This window comes from Hyperoodon ampullatus (genome assembly GCF_949752795.1).
Source record: "Hyperoodon ampullatus genome assembly, chromosome: 15".
In the NCBI taxonomy this organism is placed as follows: Eukaryota; Metazoa; Chordata; class Mammalia; order Artiodactyla; family Ziphiidae; genus Hyperoodon; species Hyperoodon ampullatus.
The window spans coordinates 17,726,317-17,740,694 of NC_136928.1; the positions used below are offsets into that span (position 1 = coordinate 17,726,317).

Below are 14,378 nucleotides of genomic sequence, written 5' to 3' on the forward strand. Positions count from 1 at the left end.
TCCCCCTTTTTAAAAAAAGTTGAAATATAACCTATACGCCATAGTTTTTACATAGTTAACACTCGTAGTGTCATCGTCCAGATCCGGATATAGAACACTTTCACAACCCTAGTAGGTTCCCTCGCGACTTCCCTGACACACATTTTTAGAAATTGCTCTCGCTTTGAATGTAAAGATTATGATCTATTTTGCAGAATTAATGGGTGTGTCCTTGTTTTATGATTTCTGGTTTGTTTGGTTTTTTTGTTTTGTTTTTTTGGTAAGTCATGGACTCATGTTCTGGATTTCTCTATCTCCCTTGGCAACACCTAGACAGCTCACCAGGGGTTCATTGTGGTTCTTTACTGAACTTCACGCAGCTCAGAGTACAAAGGGACAGAGGTTAAAGGTGGAAGGGAAACCGAAAGTCTACTCCTGAACTGAGATCCGATTCCCCAAGTCGGCATTCCCCACAGGGAGAAGGCTGACGGTGGAATTTTCAGCCTCATTGTCCGCCTCCGGGTTCTAGAATCTGGAAACCGCACGGGCGTCGGTGCACGGCTGACGCTTGCGGGAAGGAGGCGCTCGGGCTCCTGCCTGGCGGGCGGGTCAACTGGAGACGCTCTAGCCGAGGCGCGGCTCTCAATGAGCCGCGCCCTGCGTCCACACGCCGAGGCGGCGGGGCGATGCGCTTGCGCACTCGGAGCTCACACCATATGTGCCCTGTCCCAGTGCGCGGGTCTGTGGAGAGCCGGGTGCGAGAGGCGGTACCGCCGTGGGGGACGGAGCCGAGCGGAGACCGAAGTCGGCCGGGGGACAGTGGGTCTGTGAGAGACCGAATAGAGGGGCTGGGGCTACGAGCCCCGCTGACACACGATGGGAAAGAAGCAGAAAAACAAGAGCGAAGACAGGTAGCCAGTGTCGGCGTCCCAACGGCGGTGGCCGGCGCGGCTGAGGGGGTCGCGCGGGTCCCGTGGGCGCGCGGCGGACCGGGGTCGAGGCTCGAGAGCGGCCCCGCGGGGCACCGGCCGGGGCCTGCAGTGGGTGGCGCGAGCCCGAGACCCCAGTTCCGGGCGGGCGGGGAGGGCCTCCGCGGCGGGCGGGTTCCCAGCCGAGACTCCGTCCCTTTGCCGCCCTTCGCCCGGCCCGGGAGAAGGGGTGTCCGGCCTGAGGAGCGGGGCAGTCGTTTGGGGTTCGAGGCCCCGCGGGCCAGGGCTCGCGGCCTCGCGGGGCCGGGGGCGGCTCAGCCCGCGTGGCCCGGAGGTTGGGAGTTGTTTTCGTGGCGTTACTCTTGCTGGGGGTCAGGAAGAGTTCTTTTTATGTCTTTGTACCTGTGAATTCTTGGCGAGAGAGGGAGTTGGGATCTGCTGTGTCTCCAGCCAGGTGTTCCCACTCTCTGAGCCGCTCAGGTGCGTTGGAGTTACCGGGAGGAGCGTAGCAGCAATCTCCCTTTAACTTCATTTAATTTGGGTACAGCTTTCAATTACTTAAGGGCTGATTGTCCAGACTCCATGCTTTTCGCGTTCCTTCTTCCGGCCTTTTGGTCATTTCTTTGCTCTCTAGCACCTCCCCTAAGAAAGGAGGAGGAGATGAAACAAACCAACCAGGGTCGGTCTTTTCTAACCATTTAAAAGACTTCTGGGGCGAGGGAGCGTAAGGGTGTATGTAGAGTTGCGTACCCCGAGATTATTGGAACATTTCTGGGTGTCATATTCGGTTGAGTTCTTTACCCCTTTTCATTGAAAGGGTTTTACTTCCTGGGAGTGAACAACATTTGTTACTTTTCACCTTTCTGTACTACTCACCAAACTTAGTTCAAATACTGGGGATAGTAAGAGAAATTCAAAAGACAAAAACAACCTGTGATAGTTCATTTTGACTCAAAACGGATATGTGGTCTTGAAGTTAAAATCAGATTACCAGTTGTGAGTTGGAATCCTGGGTTGTGTCCTCACTGGCCTTCACCTATCTGATGAATGGCGTTAAAAAGACACCAAGGTGAGTCTTGTGTTTCAGTTACAGGTCTATTGGAGGAAGTTAATTGGTTTCAAGAATAGAACTTATTGTTAATCAAAGCAGATAAATAAGAAAGAAGCAGAATTCTGGGGTGATTTAGTGGGAGAGAAATTTCTGTGCTTTTGACAGGATGTTTTGGTGCCTAGGATACTTTTTTTCTTCGACCTTATACAAGAAATAGAGATGAGTGTAATAAAGCTTCCAGTACCAGTTACCCAGCTTCGACCATTGTTGTCACATGACTGGCCCTGTTTCATCTCTGCTGGATATGGTAAAGCAACTCTCAAAATCCTTTCATGTGTAAATCCTTCAGGTGTATCTGAAAGATAAATACTTGAGGGAAAAAAAACAACCACAGGAACACAACATAAAACACAATCACAATGTCATCATTAAGCCTAAGGAATACTAGCAGTAATTTCTTAAATATTATCAATTGTCTAGTCAGTTTTCTGATTTCACTGATTCTAATTAAAATTATGTTTTGTGTTTTTTTTTTTCGTTTTGTGTTTTACAATTGGTTTGTTTGGATCAGAATTACAGAAGTTTGTTTTTTAGATTAAAAAATATTTATGTATATGTTATTTTAGCTACAGTTCTTTTTCAAGCTCTTTCACATTGGAAAAAAGCTCTCTCCTATAGAGGAGAGATTTATTTTTGTGCGTGTATTTTTAGAGAAAAGTGAACGTCTTTTCCTAATTCATAAAGATTTTCATGGATGACATAATGCTTAAATTGCAGACACTAGATCCTGCTAAATGATTGGTTTGATAGTATAGAAGGAATGCTACTGGGTTTTTTTCCTCTCTGACTAAATCTGCAGTGTTTACTTTTTGGCTCGTATTGAAGGAAAAATGGTGGCAGTGTAATGGAAAAACACACTTTCTCATAAGCCAATATCAAGTTTTCTTGTTTGTTTTTTAATGCTTCATGGACTCCTCCCACCTCTCCTTCCCTTCCGAGCTGTCCTAAGCCAGACATGTTTCTGCTCAGGAAGAACTGGGTGAGAAATGAGCACCTGCTTATTAGCTATCAAGTTAAGGCCTTGAGCCACTTTTCAGTTCTTGGAAAGAACATAAAATACTTGAGTGTTTTAATCCTTATATTGTTATTTTAAATTCTTAGCCACTCAGTGTTCATTTAAATTTAGATTTTACTGTCTAATCTGAGTAATTTTATTCGGATTACATATGTTTTATTGGTGACTGACCTTTGTTTAAACACTGAGTTCTAGAATCTTGTTTCAGCTTGTGAAATTCTGAGAATAAGATTTTGATAGGTGTTCAGCAAGTTTTCTTGCCTTTTTCAGTTGACTGGGGTAGGATTCCATCACAGATCATATAGACAAAATATAAGGGCAATATTTTCATTTCTTCCTGTAACCTTCCCAGTTATCAGCTTACATAATGGGACCATATCTTATGGGATCTTGTGTGCTGTAGCAATGTGTTACCATTTCCATTTATACAACACGATGAATGTTCTCTTACTGATGTGTGCAGAGAAAAAATGATCCTGATTATCTAGTTTTTCACAATTAGCCTCCAATTCTTCATTCTGATCCTTTTTTTTTAATCCCCCAAGTGTGGTAGTTATATTTTTCAGGTTGTAAGGAATGTGGTAGGTTGTAAGGAATGTGGTATGTTACCTTAATAAATGGGATTAATACATTTATACCCCCTCACAAAGGATATAGAGAGAAGGAACATCTTTATTTCACCTATTTCACAGTCAGACATGAAGGTGGGGATGTCATTCAGGAATTAGGAGGTCTTTCAGGATTGAGTACAGGTATCTTCAGCTATGATTCTCTATGCTGGTGGTGAGCTAGTATAGTAGCCCTTTGTTTTTAACTACACATAATGCTCCTGGCAAAATTCCTCCTTTTGGGGGAGTTCTGGCTATCTCTGAGACAGTTGCCTACATTTTAGATTTTTGTCCTGGTGTCAGATATTCATCCTAGCCAGGTATGATCAGGGTGTCGGGTCCCTCTCCTGTGATAGAAAGCATGGTGATCTGCTTAAGGAACCTGTCCAGAGGAGCTGTGAGCATAGCAGGTACTCTAAAACATCCCAGAGAGGAAGTAATCCAAGTGGCAAATAGTTCAAATAGTCTAGTTCAACAAAGGAATTTATTTCTCATTTGAATATATTTGAATTAATAATAAACTATCTGCATACATTAGATCAAAAAAAAAGATGTATAATCTGAGAGTTCTCTTGGCTTACCTTGTTCCTACATTGATACTTTAGGTAATCAATATGTGGAAGGACGGGAGGAAGTCCTAGTTTGCCATAAATGAATAATAAGAAAGCAGATGATAAACTTGTTAGCTTACAGAAACCTCTTCTGCCTTCTCTACTGGTGATCTCTGGGGAGCTGATGTAGCTACTTTTTTTTTTTTTTTCTTTTTTGCAGTACACGGGTCTCTCACTGCTGTGGCCTCTCCCGTTGCGGAGCACAGGCTCCGGACGCGCAGGCTCAGCGGCCATGGCTCACGGGCCCAGTTGCTCCGCGGCATGTGGGATCTTCCCGGACCAGGGCACGACCCCGTGTCCCCTGCATCGGCAGGCAGACTCTCAACCACTGCGCCACCAGGGGAGCCCGATGTAGCTACTTTTGATGTTACTTGCCTACTAATTGTGCTTTACTTAGCCTTTTAAGTTTATTCCAATCTGGCAGTTGATCTATACGTTGGGCAAAGCATTATTTAACTGAGGAACTGAGTGTCTGCTTAGCTTAGAAAAGCAGTTCTCAAACTTTTTGGTCCTAGGACCCCCTTACACTCTTAAATTACTAAGGAACCCAGAAGGCTTTTGTTTATGTGGGTTAGGTCAATCAATACTTACCATATTACAAATTAAAACTGAAAAGTTCTTTAAATATATTGATTTAAAAGTAAAAATAACATCACATTAACATAAATAACACTGTTAAATAATCATTTTCAAAAATTTATGGAAAGAGTGGTGGTAAACATTTTGTAAACGTTTACTTTCTGGCTTAGAAGATAGCTTGATTCTTGTCTGCTTGTGCATTCAATCTGTAGCAATATCACACATCGTGTGGCCTCTGGAAAACACCACTGTACAGTTGTGAGGAAATGAGAATGAAAAAAAGGTTAATAGCCTCGTAGTACTATGTTGAAAATAGTTTTGACCCCTTGAATTAGTTTAGACCCCCTGATGGTGTTGGGGGGAACTACTCTGAGAACTGTTTATTTAGGGATTCCTAAACCAGATTTAGGCATTTGTGAGACATTTCCCAAGCCTTTTGACTTCCATTCATGTTTGTCCAACAGGTGCTTAGAATGTTTGAGAAGCACTCAGAGGACAACTTAAGACATTTGTGGGTATGTTCATGCTCTTGATATTTTACCCACTTATGATTTTTTTTAATTTTTTTATGTAATAGGTGAGTTTATCAAGGTCTATTAAAAGTCTATTGGGACTGATTTTAATTGGGAGTCCCATTAAGTTTTTAGATTATTTGGTACACTTACATCTTTATGGTATTGAATCATTCCCTTCAAGAAATATATTGTCTGTTTAAGCAGTTAAGTGCCAGCTGTTGTTCTAGGTGCTGAAATGTAGTGATGAACAAATTAGTAACATGACATGCTTCTTTATTTGGTTAATTATCAGTAAAACTTTATTATTTTCTTCAGTTGAACCTTTAGGATATTTCTTGTTTGGTTTATTCCTAGGTGTCTTATAGTTTTGGTTGCTGTTAATGTAGGAAAACTTTTTCAAGATGGTCTGACCAACTTAACTCTCTCTTATTATTAAAAGTAGCTGTTATTAAAGGATGAGACCTTAATTGCAATTTGGTTATTAGTTTGTGATAATATATAACAGAGGGGGAGACCAGGGAGAAAAATTAAAGACATTACAGCAGCATTCAAATGTTTTAGTTAGTGACACACAAATGACTCCTTTTTCCCTCCCTTTCTAATTTATGCCTTGTGTCAAATATGTACTGTTAAGAAATTTCAAATCAGGTATTTTGAACTATTGAAATAATCACAGTATACTACTTGCTCTAGCAGTAATCGCAGTATTTACATAATTTTAATAATGACACTTAATGTAGAAGAAATAACTATGCTGTAACCAGTTTGAGAATCTGGAGGAAGGGAAAGGTATAAACATAAAAGAACTACTTTATAACGTATAGAAGAGGAAACAGATTTAGCATAATAATGTGCTTGAGGCTTAGAGCCTCTCAGCTGTTAAGCCAAACCAGACCCCAGAACCTGTGGGGTGTTTTTTTTGTTTTTTTTTTTTAACTGTGCTGTACTAGCTGATTTAAGAAATCCTGCTATTCCAAAATGTAGACTTTCCAAAGGATCTTTACTGGTGAAGCAACTGTTAAATAGGAACAGTTTAACAAAGGAGGGAGAATAGAAGAATGACAGCCGTTGTCCATAGGTCAATCAGTGCCAGAATTTCTTTAAAAAATGTTTCTCACTTAACCTTAGTTGAATAACTGCCTGTCTCATAGCCTTTCTGTTTAAAGTGAAAACAGTGATGATTTAATGGTTTCATTCCTTCCCATTTCAGACATGGTATATAAAATTTCAGGTATATTTTTTCAGAGGAATCCCTACTTTTCACCCAGGTAGCAGTCATTGTTTAGAATCATTGGTTTTCAAATCTCCCTTTGGTGATAGAAAGATACTTTCTATTGAGATTTAAAATAGTGTTTGGTTTTTCTGTTTTTGAAACTTCCTTCATACTGTAAACTTTATATAAACAGTCTCTGAAAATACAATAAGTACTGTGTTAATTAAATTTGTGTCATTAGGTTTCAGGTACTGAGCTCTGATGAAAGTAATAGATGTGATTGATGATACCATAGTAGTTGGAATTTTTTCTAAGTCTAGAATCACATGTTCTAAGAATTCATTGTATGGGTGTGCCACATTTTATTTACCCGTCCATACGTCAGTTAATGGATTCAAGGTCGTTCCACTTTTTGGCTGTTACGAATAATACTGCTAAAAAAATCGTGTATAAGTTTTTGTGTGGACTTGTGTTTTCAGTTCTTTGGGGTATATACCTAGGAGTGAAATTGCTGGGTCGTAGAGTAACTCTATGTTTAACTTTTTTAGGAACTGCCAAGTAGTTTTACTTTTTTTTCCAGGAACTGCCAAAGCTGCTGCTCCATTTGATATTCCAGCCAACAGTGTGTTAGAGTTTCAGTTTCTCTGCATCCTCATCGACACTCGTTATCATCTGACTTTTTGATTATAGCCATTCTAGTAGGTGTGAAGTGGGATCTTATTGTGACTTTTGGTTGGTCTGCACTTCATGATGGCTTAAGATGTTGAGTATCTTTTCATGTGTTTATTGGACATTTGTATGTCTTGTTTGGAGAACTGTCTATTCAGATCCTTTGCCCATTTTAAAATTGAGTTCTGTATTATTGAGGAATACGTTCTTTATATACTCTAGATACAAATCCTTTATCAGATATGATTTGCAAATATTTTCTCCCATTCTGTGGGCTGTCATTATTTTCTTCCATAGGAGGTTGTTGTTTCACTTTCTTGGTGGTGTCGTTTGTAGAACAAAAGTTTCTAAAAAGTCTGATTTATCTATTTTTTCTTTGGTTGCTTGTGCTTTTGGTGTCAGATCTAAGAAATCATCACCAAATCTAAGGTCATGAAGATTTACTATGTTTTCTTCTAGCTTTACAGTTTTAATTATTACATTTAGACCTTTGAGCCATTTGGGGTTAATTTTTTTATATTGTCTGAGGTAGGGGTCCAACTTCATTCTTCGCGTGTGGATATTCAATTGTCCCAGCACCATTAAAAAAAAAAAGACTATTACTCCTCTAATTCCTTGATCAGATCAATTGACCATATGTGTAGTATTTTATTTCTGGACTCTCAGCTCTGTTCCATTGATCTGTATGTCTGTCCTGATGGCAGTATCACACTGTCTTGATTACTACAGCTTTGGTATTAAGTTTTGAAATTGGGAAGTGTGATTTCTCTTTGTTCTTTTTTGAGATTGTTTTGGCTATTCTGGGTTCCTTGCATTTCCATACAGATTTTACAATTAGATTCTCTCAATTACTGCAAAAAAGGGGGGGCAGCTAGGATTTTGATTGAGATTGGATTTCTTCTGTAGATTAATTTTGGGAGTATTGCCAATGTTCTGCCTTGAGATCCATGAACATGGAATGTCTTTCCACTTATTTAGGTCTTCAGGTTTTCTTTCAGTGATTTTTTGTAGTTCTCAGAGTACAACATTTGCAACTCTTGTAAAAATTATTCTGAGGCATTTAATTTTTTTTATGCTATCATAAGTGGAATTATTTTTTAATTTCATTTTCAGATTGTTTATTGCTAGTGCACAGTTTGAATACAGTTGATTTTTATATATTGATCTGTTCTGCAATCTGCAATATATTAACTTGAATGTTTTTTTGTTGTGTATGTGGATTCCTTAGGATTTTCCATGTACATGGTCCTGCCACTGCAAGTTCAGATAGTTTTCTCCTTCTTTTCCAATCTAAATGGTTTTTATTTCTTTATCTTACCTTAAGCTCTGGCTAGATCCTGCTGTATAGTGTTGTATTGAATGGGGAGAATGGACATTCTTTTCTGGTTTCTGATCATGGGGTGGGGGGGAAGCTTTCAGTTTTTTGCATTAAGTGTGTTAGGTGTGTCCCCCCCCCGTCCCGTGAATGGGTGTTGGATTTTGTTACATTGCTGTCTCTTCATCTGTGAGATGATTATGTGGTTTTTGTGTCTTATACTATTTATATATGGTGGATTACATTAATCAGTTTTCATATGTTGAACCAACTTTGCAATCCTTGGATATATCCCAGTTGGTCATGGTGTGCAATCCTTGTTATATGTTCTTGGATTTGGTTTGCTAGTGTTTTGTTGAGGATTTAATTTTTTTTTTTTTAACTTTTAACCTTTCTATGTACTTGTTTGAGGTCTTTGGATAAACTGCATTAAATTGAATTCTTACTAAATCAATTTGATAACATCTTTAAGAGTTTAAAGTTACTTACACATTGCTTGTGATTAATGATATATTTGGTCTTATTTCAGCCATCCTGGTTTGTTTTTTATTTGTGCCAATTCTGCAATGCTTTGTTTCTATTTTTCCCCCTTCTTATCTTGGGTTAGAGTTTATACATGCTGTTTCTATTTTTTTTTAAGTGGTTTGACTTAAAATTTTACCTTGCATATACAAAGTCAATATTTAAAGTCCTGTAAAACAGTACAAGGTCAGTAGTACTATTGTCTGGTATTTTGTTTTATAATCCCCCACTTCAGGTCAGTGACCTTTTACTTAAGGTTGGATGTTACTTAAAGGCATTACTTGTCAGGAATGAACCTGGGGGGGGGGGGGGGGGGGAAGGCACATACTTACTGGATTATGCATTGTTCTCTTAAGAATTTAAGAGAACAAAACAACTATGAAAAGTGATTTTCTCTTTCAGACATGTTAGTAGCTAATAAGTCTTAAAAAATGAAATGTTGAGATTAAAGTTTAAAATTTTCACTTTTTATTATAAAAATTTCAAGCACACAGAAAAGTTGAAGGAATAGTATAATGAACTCATATATTCATCACCTAGATTTAATCATTACTAGTATTTTGTCCTCATTTTTGCTTTATGTATTTTATTTTATAGACATCTTGACATTTTCTCTCTAAATGTTTCCTTATGTAACCATAATACCCTTATCCCACCTAGTGCAGTTAACACAAATTCTCTTATATTTAATATCCAGTTCATACTTCAGATTTCCAACTCCACAATGGCTTTTCAAACCAGCTTGCAGAGGAGGTTCACCCTGCATTTCATTTTGGTGTAGCTCACAATGTTTAAAAGTCATACTTTCATTATAGGTATCTGGCTAAAGTTATTCTTTTTTTTTTTTTTTTTTTTCTGTGTAAGTCTTCTTTTCACGTTCTCACTCTGAACTTAGAATTGTCACGACTTGGTTATCTCAGACTATTGGTAATTAGAATGGAGGGGAATTATTAGAGAGACTTGTAAGTAGCAGGTGCATTCTGTGCTGTTGTTTGGCTTAAGAACAAAATCCTTTTGCAGGCCTACAAACTTGTCACTCCTGAATGATGACTGAAGTGCTAAATTATATTAGTTCACTCCCATTCAGGTTGGTATGAAACATGTAATCCGTTTTTTGAATTTTTTTTTTTTTTTTTTTGCGGTACGCGGGCCTCTCACTGCTGCGGCCTCTCCCGTTGCGGAGCACAGGCTCTGGACGCACAGGCCCAGCGGCCATGGCCCACGGGCCCAACTGCTCCGCGGCATGTGGGATCCTCCCGGACCGGGGCACAAACCTGCGTCCCCTGCATCGGCAGGCGGACTCCCAACCACTGCACCACCAGGGAAGCCCTTGTGAAATTTTTTTGAGGCTAAATTCATATAACATAAAAGTAACCATTTTAAATGTACAATTCTGTGAGATTTAGTACATTCACAGTGTTGTGCAGTCTTCTCTGTCTAGTTCCAAAACATTTTCATCACCCCCAAAGGAGTTCCTGTATCCACTAAGCAGTTACTTTCCCTTTTTGTCCTCCTCTGAGCCCTTAGCAACCACAAATATGCTGTCTTTTGATTTACCTATTCTGGATATTTCATATAAATGGAATCATACCGTGTATAACCTTTTGTGTGTGGGTTCTTTCATTTTGCATGTTTTCGAGGTTCATCTATGTGCAGAATATATCAGTACTTCATTTTGTTTTTATGGCTGAATGCTGAATAGTATTCCACTGTGTATATATTACCACATAATGTTTATCCATTCATCCGATGATGGATGTTTCAGTTGTTTCCACCTTTTGGCTGTTGTGAAAAGTGCTGCTATGAACATTTGTGTCTAGATGTTTGAGTACCAGTTTTCAGTTCTTTTGAGTATGGTATATACCTAAGGAGTGGAAGTGGTAGATCATCCTATGTTTAACTTTTTGAGGAGCCACCAAACTTTTTTACAGCGGCTGCACCATTTTACAGCACCACCAGAATGTACAAGGGTTCTGATTTCTTCATATCTTTGCCAACAATTCTGTTCCTTTTTTTTTCCATTAATAGCCACCCTAGCGATTGTGAAGTGGTGTCTCATTGTCGTTTTGATTGGCATTTCCCTGGTTACTAATGATGTTGAACATCTTTTTATGTACTCATTGGTCATTTGTATATCTTTGGACAAATGTCTGTGCAAGTCCTTTACTCATTTTTAAATTAGCTTGTTTCGCTTGAGTTTTAAGAGTTCTTTATATATTCAGGATACTTGATCCTTATAAGGTACATGATTTGTAAATATATTCTCCCATTATGTGGGTTGTCTTTTCACTGTCTTGACATAGTATCATTTTTACAAAAGTTTTTAAATTTTGATACAATCCAGCTTACCTAATTTTTGTTATTGTTGCTTGTGCTTTGGGTACTGTATCTAAAAATCTACTGTTAAGTCATGCCAGGCTGTGAAGATTCACCTATGTTTTCTTCTTAAGAGTTTTATTGTTTTAGCTCTAACATTTAGGTTATAACCCACTTTGAGTTAATTTTTTTTTTTTTTTTTTTGTGGTACGCAGGCCTCTCACTGTTGTGGCCTCTCCCGTTGCGGAGCACAGGCTCCGGATGTGCAGGCCCAGCGGCCATGGCTCACGGGCCCAGCCGCTCTGCGGCATGTGGGATCTTCCCGGACCGGGGCACGAACCCGTGTCCCCTGCATCGGCAGGCGGACTCTCAACCACTGCGCCACCAGGGAAGCCCTGAGTTAATTTTTGTATATAGTGTGGGGTAGGGGTCCAAAGCTTCATTCTTTTACGTGTGGAGATATAGTCCCAGCACCATTTGTTGAAGAGACTATTTCCTCCCCTATTGATTGGTTTTGGCACCACTGTCAAATCAATTGGCCATGGATGAATGGATTTATTTTTGGACAGTTTTATTCTTTTGATGTTTATGTTTATCCTTATACCAGTACCACATTGTTTTGGTTATTATAGTGTAAATTTTCTTAAATAAAAAATTTCAAACGTATACAGAAGTAGAATAGTTTAATGAACACACCTGTCCATCACCCAGATATTACTGATTCACAGATAACCTTGTTTCATCTGCATCCTACCCACTCTCGTCTTCCCTCTCCCCGTTGTATTGAAACAACCCCAGACATTTATAAATATTTCAGGAGGTTACATAATCAATTATAAGAAAGATTTACATTTTAAATGTAAATTTTAAAGAATGGTACACTTCCATTCACTTGGAAAATTCACATACAAAGGATCCTTGTCTATGTTAGGTAAATAAAATGTAGTTGTAGTTTTCTCTCAGTGGGATTTTTAAACTGGTGTTTGAATTTATTATTTCAGAAAATTCAATTTGGAAGTTTTACTACGATCAAAATATAGTAATTGTTATGGTGGTACACAAGGTTTTCATTAAGCCTCAGTGATGAAACTGGTGAGCCTTTCTAATTGTATGAAAATTGTGGTTGCCATTCTAAAATAGGGCTTTTTCTTTAGTAGTGCCTGTTAAGAATGTGTTACCTTCCCTGCTGGTTGCTAGTTGTAAAAGGTAGGGAGGTGGGGACTTCCCTGGTGGTGCAGTCGTTGGGAATCTGCCTGCCAGTGTAGGGGACACGGGTTCAAACCCTGGTCCGGGAAGATCCCACATGCTGCGGAGTGACTGGGCCTGTGTGCCACAACTACTGAGCCCGTGTGCCACAACTACTGAGGCCTAGAGCTCATGCTCCACAGCGGGAGAGGCCACTGCAATAAGAAGCCCGCGCACTGCAGTGAGGAGTAGCCCCCCCCACCCCACTCACCATAACTGGAGAAATCCCGTGTGCAGCAACGAGGGCCCAGTGCAGCCAAAAATAAATATTTATTTTTAAAAAAGGGAGGTGAGTGCTTCCCTGGTGGCGCAGTGGTTGGGAGTCCGCCTGCCGATGCAGGAGACATGGGTTTGTGCCCCGGTCCGGGAAGATCCCACATGCCGCATAGCGGCTCGGATCTGGGTGAGCCATGGCCGCTGGGCCTGCGCGTCCGGAGCCTGTACTCCGCAATGGGAGAGACCACAGCGGTGAGAGGCCTGTGTACCGCAAAAAAAAAAAAAAAAAAAAGGGAGGTGAATTGAGCACACAAAAAGGAGTTTTCTGTTCTCAAAGGAGCTTACATTTTAATGTAGCAAATAGGCATATGCACAGATAATACAGTGAGGAGATGAAGGGAGAATGTGAAGTTTAGGTTAAGTATGGGAGTGCTACCCTTGAGATTTCAAATTTGCCTCCTAAAGTTATTACATATGTCTTCCAGATCCCTTTCTAATTAAATCTGCCATCAGGAGAGCAAGCCAGATTGGAAGGAATGGGAGTGTGCTGTATGTTTCTGTCCCTTGAGTAGCAAGGGTTGATGATAAAGAGTATCCAAGATCTTCAGTTGCTTAGCTATTGCCTGCACACAGGTGCAGTCAGACCATTCTAATGATGGTGTCGTTCAGCAAGTGAGAAGTACCCTCTCCTGAGAGTAGTTACCTGCATCAGAATTTTATTAATATTTGTTTGGTTATGCCAGGTGTTACAAAAGGAAATTAGGTGGGAAGAATCCTTTAACAGTGATTAAGGACCAGAGTTACTTTTACGGAATACAAAGATTATGAGTTCACTATCTGTGAGTGCCGAAAGTACACAATTTAATCAATTAATTTAGAACATAACTTGTGTCCTTAAGGTGTTAATTGAGAATGTTGACTTAAATTATTAATATTGCTTATATATATATATCTTCAGGCCCAAAACTAAGTATAAACTTACCTCTTATGCAGTTATGAAACCCTAAATACACTTATATCAAACAGTAAAAAATATAAAAATTCTTGAAGTTCAAATTTGCAGCATTGATGTGAATGATAGTGTTTTGTTGATTCTAAACCAGTGCTTCTCATATTTTAATGTGCATGTGATTCACCTGTGGGTCTTGTTGAAATGGGGATTTTGATGTAGTAAGTCTTGGGTGGGACCTAAGATTTTGCATTTCTAACAAGGTGATACTAATGCTGCTTATCTTGGAATTATTATTTTGAGTAGCAGGATCTAAATCACCATTTTATTGTGAAAGTATTGCCTCCTGTAATGGACTTCTTTTGAGTTCAGCATGCATATACTAGTAAGAACTCAGTTTTTCTAATCTTTTTCAGTATGAACTAATGATTTTCACCTTTGTTTTATAGCACCTCTCTTGGCTAAAACGTTTAATTTATATATTAAGTCTGCTTCTGATCTTTTTTGTCAATGTGAAACAACTTAGTGGAGGTTTGTAAACAAAAGCTTTGGTTGATATTCTATGACAGTGAACTGTGGTAAAGTG

At 39.4% G+C, this 14,378-nt stretch overlaps 1 protein-coding gene across 1 annotated transcript in view; it reads left to right on the forward strand.

The window, feature by feature from the left end:
- Nucleotides 1-707: 707 nt before the first annotated feature.
- Nucleotides 708-14,378, forward strand: part of EIF5B (eukaryotic translation initiation factor 5B) — a 69,841-nt gene continuing 56,170 nt past the window's right edge. The window contains exon 1 of the mRNA XM_079720395.1: nt 708-890. Coding sequence (XP_079576521.1) covers nt 856-890 — 35 coding nt within the window. The 5' untranslated portion in view covers nt 708-855. The remainder of the gene's footprint in view (nt 891-14,378) is intronic.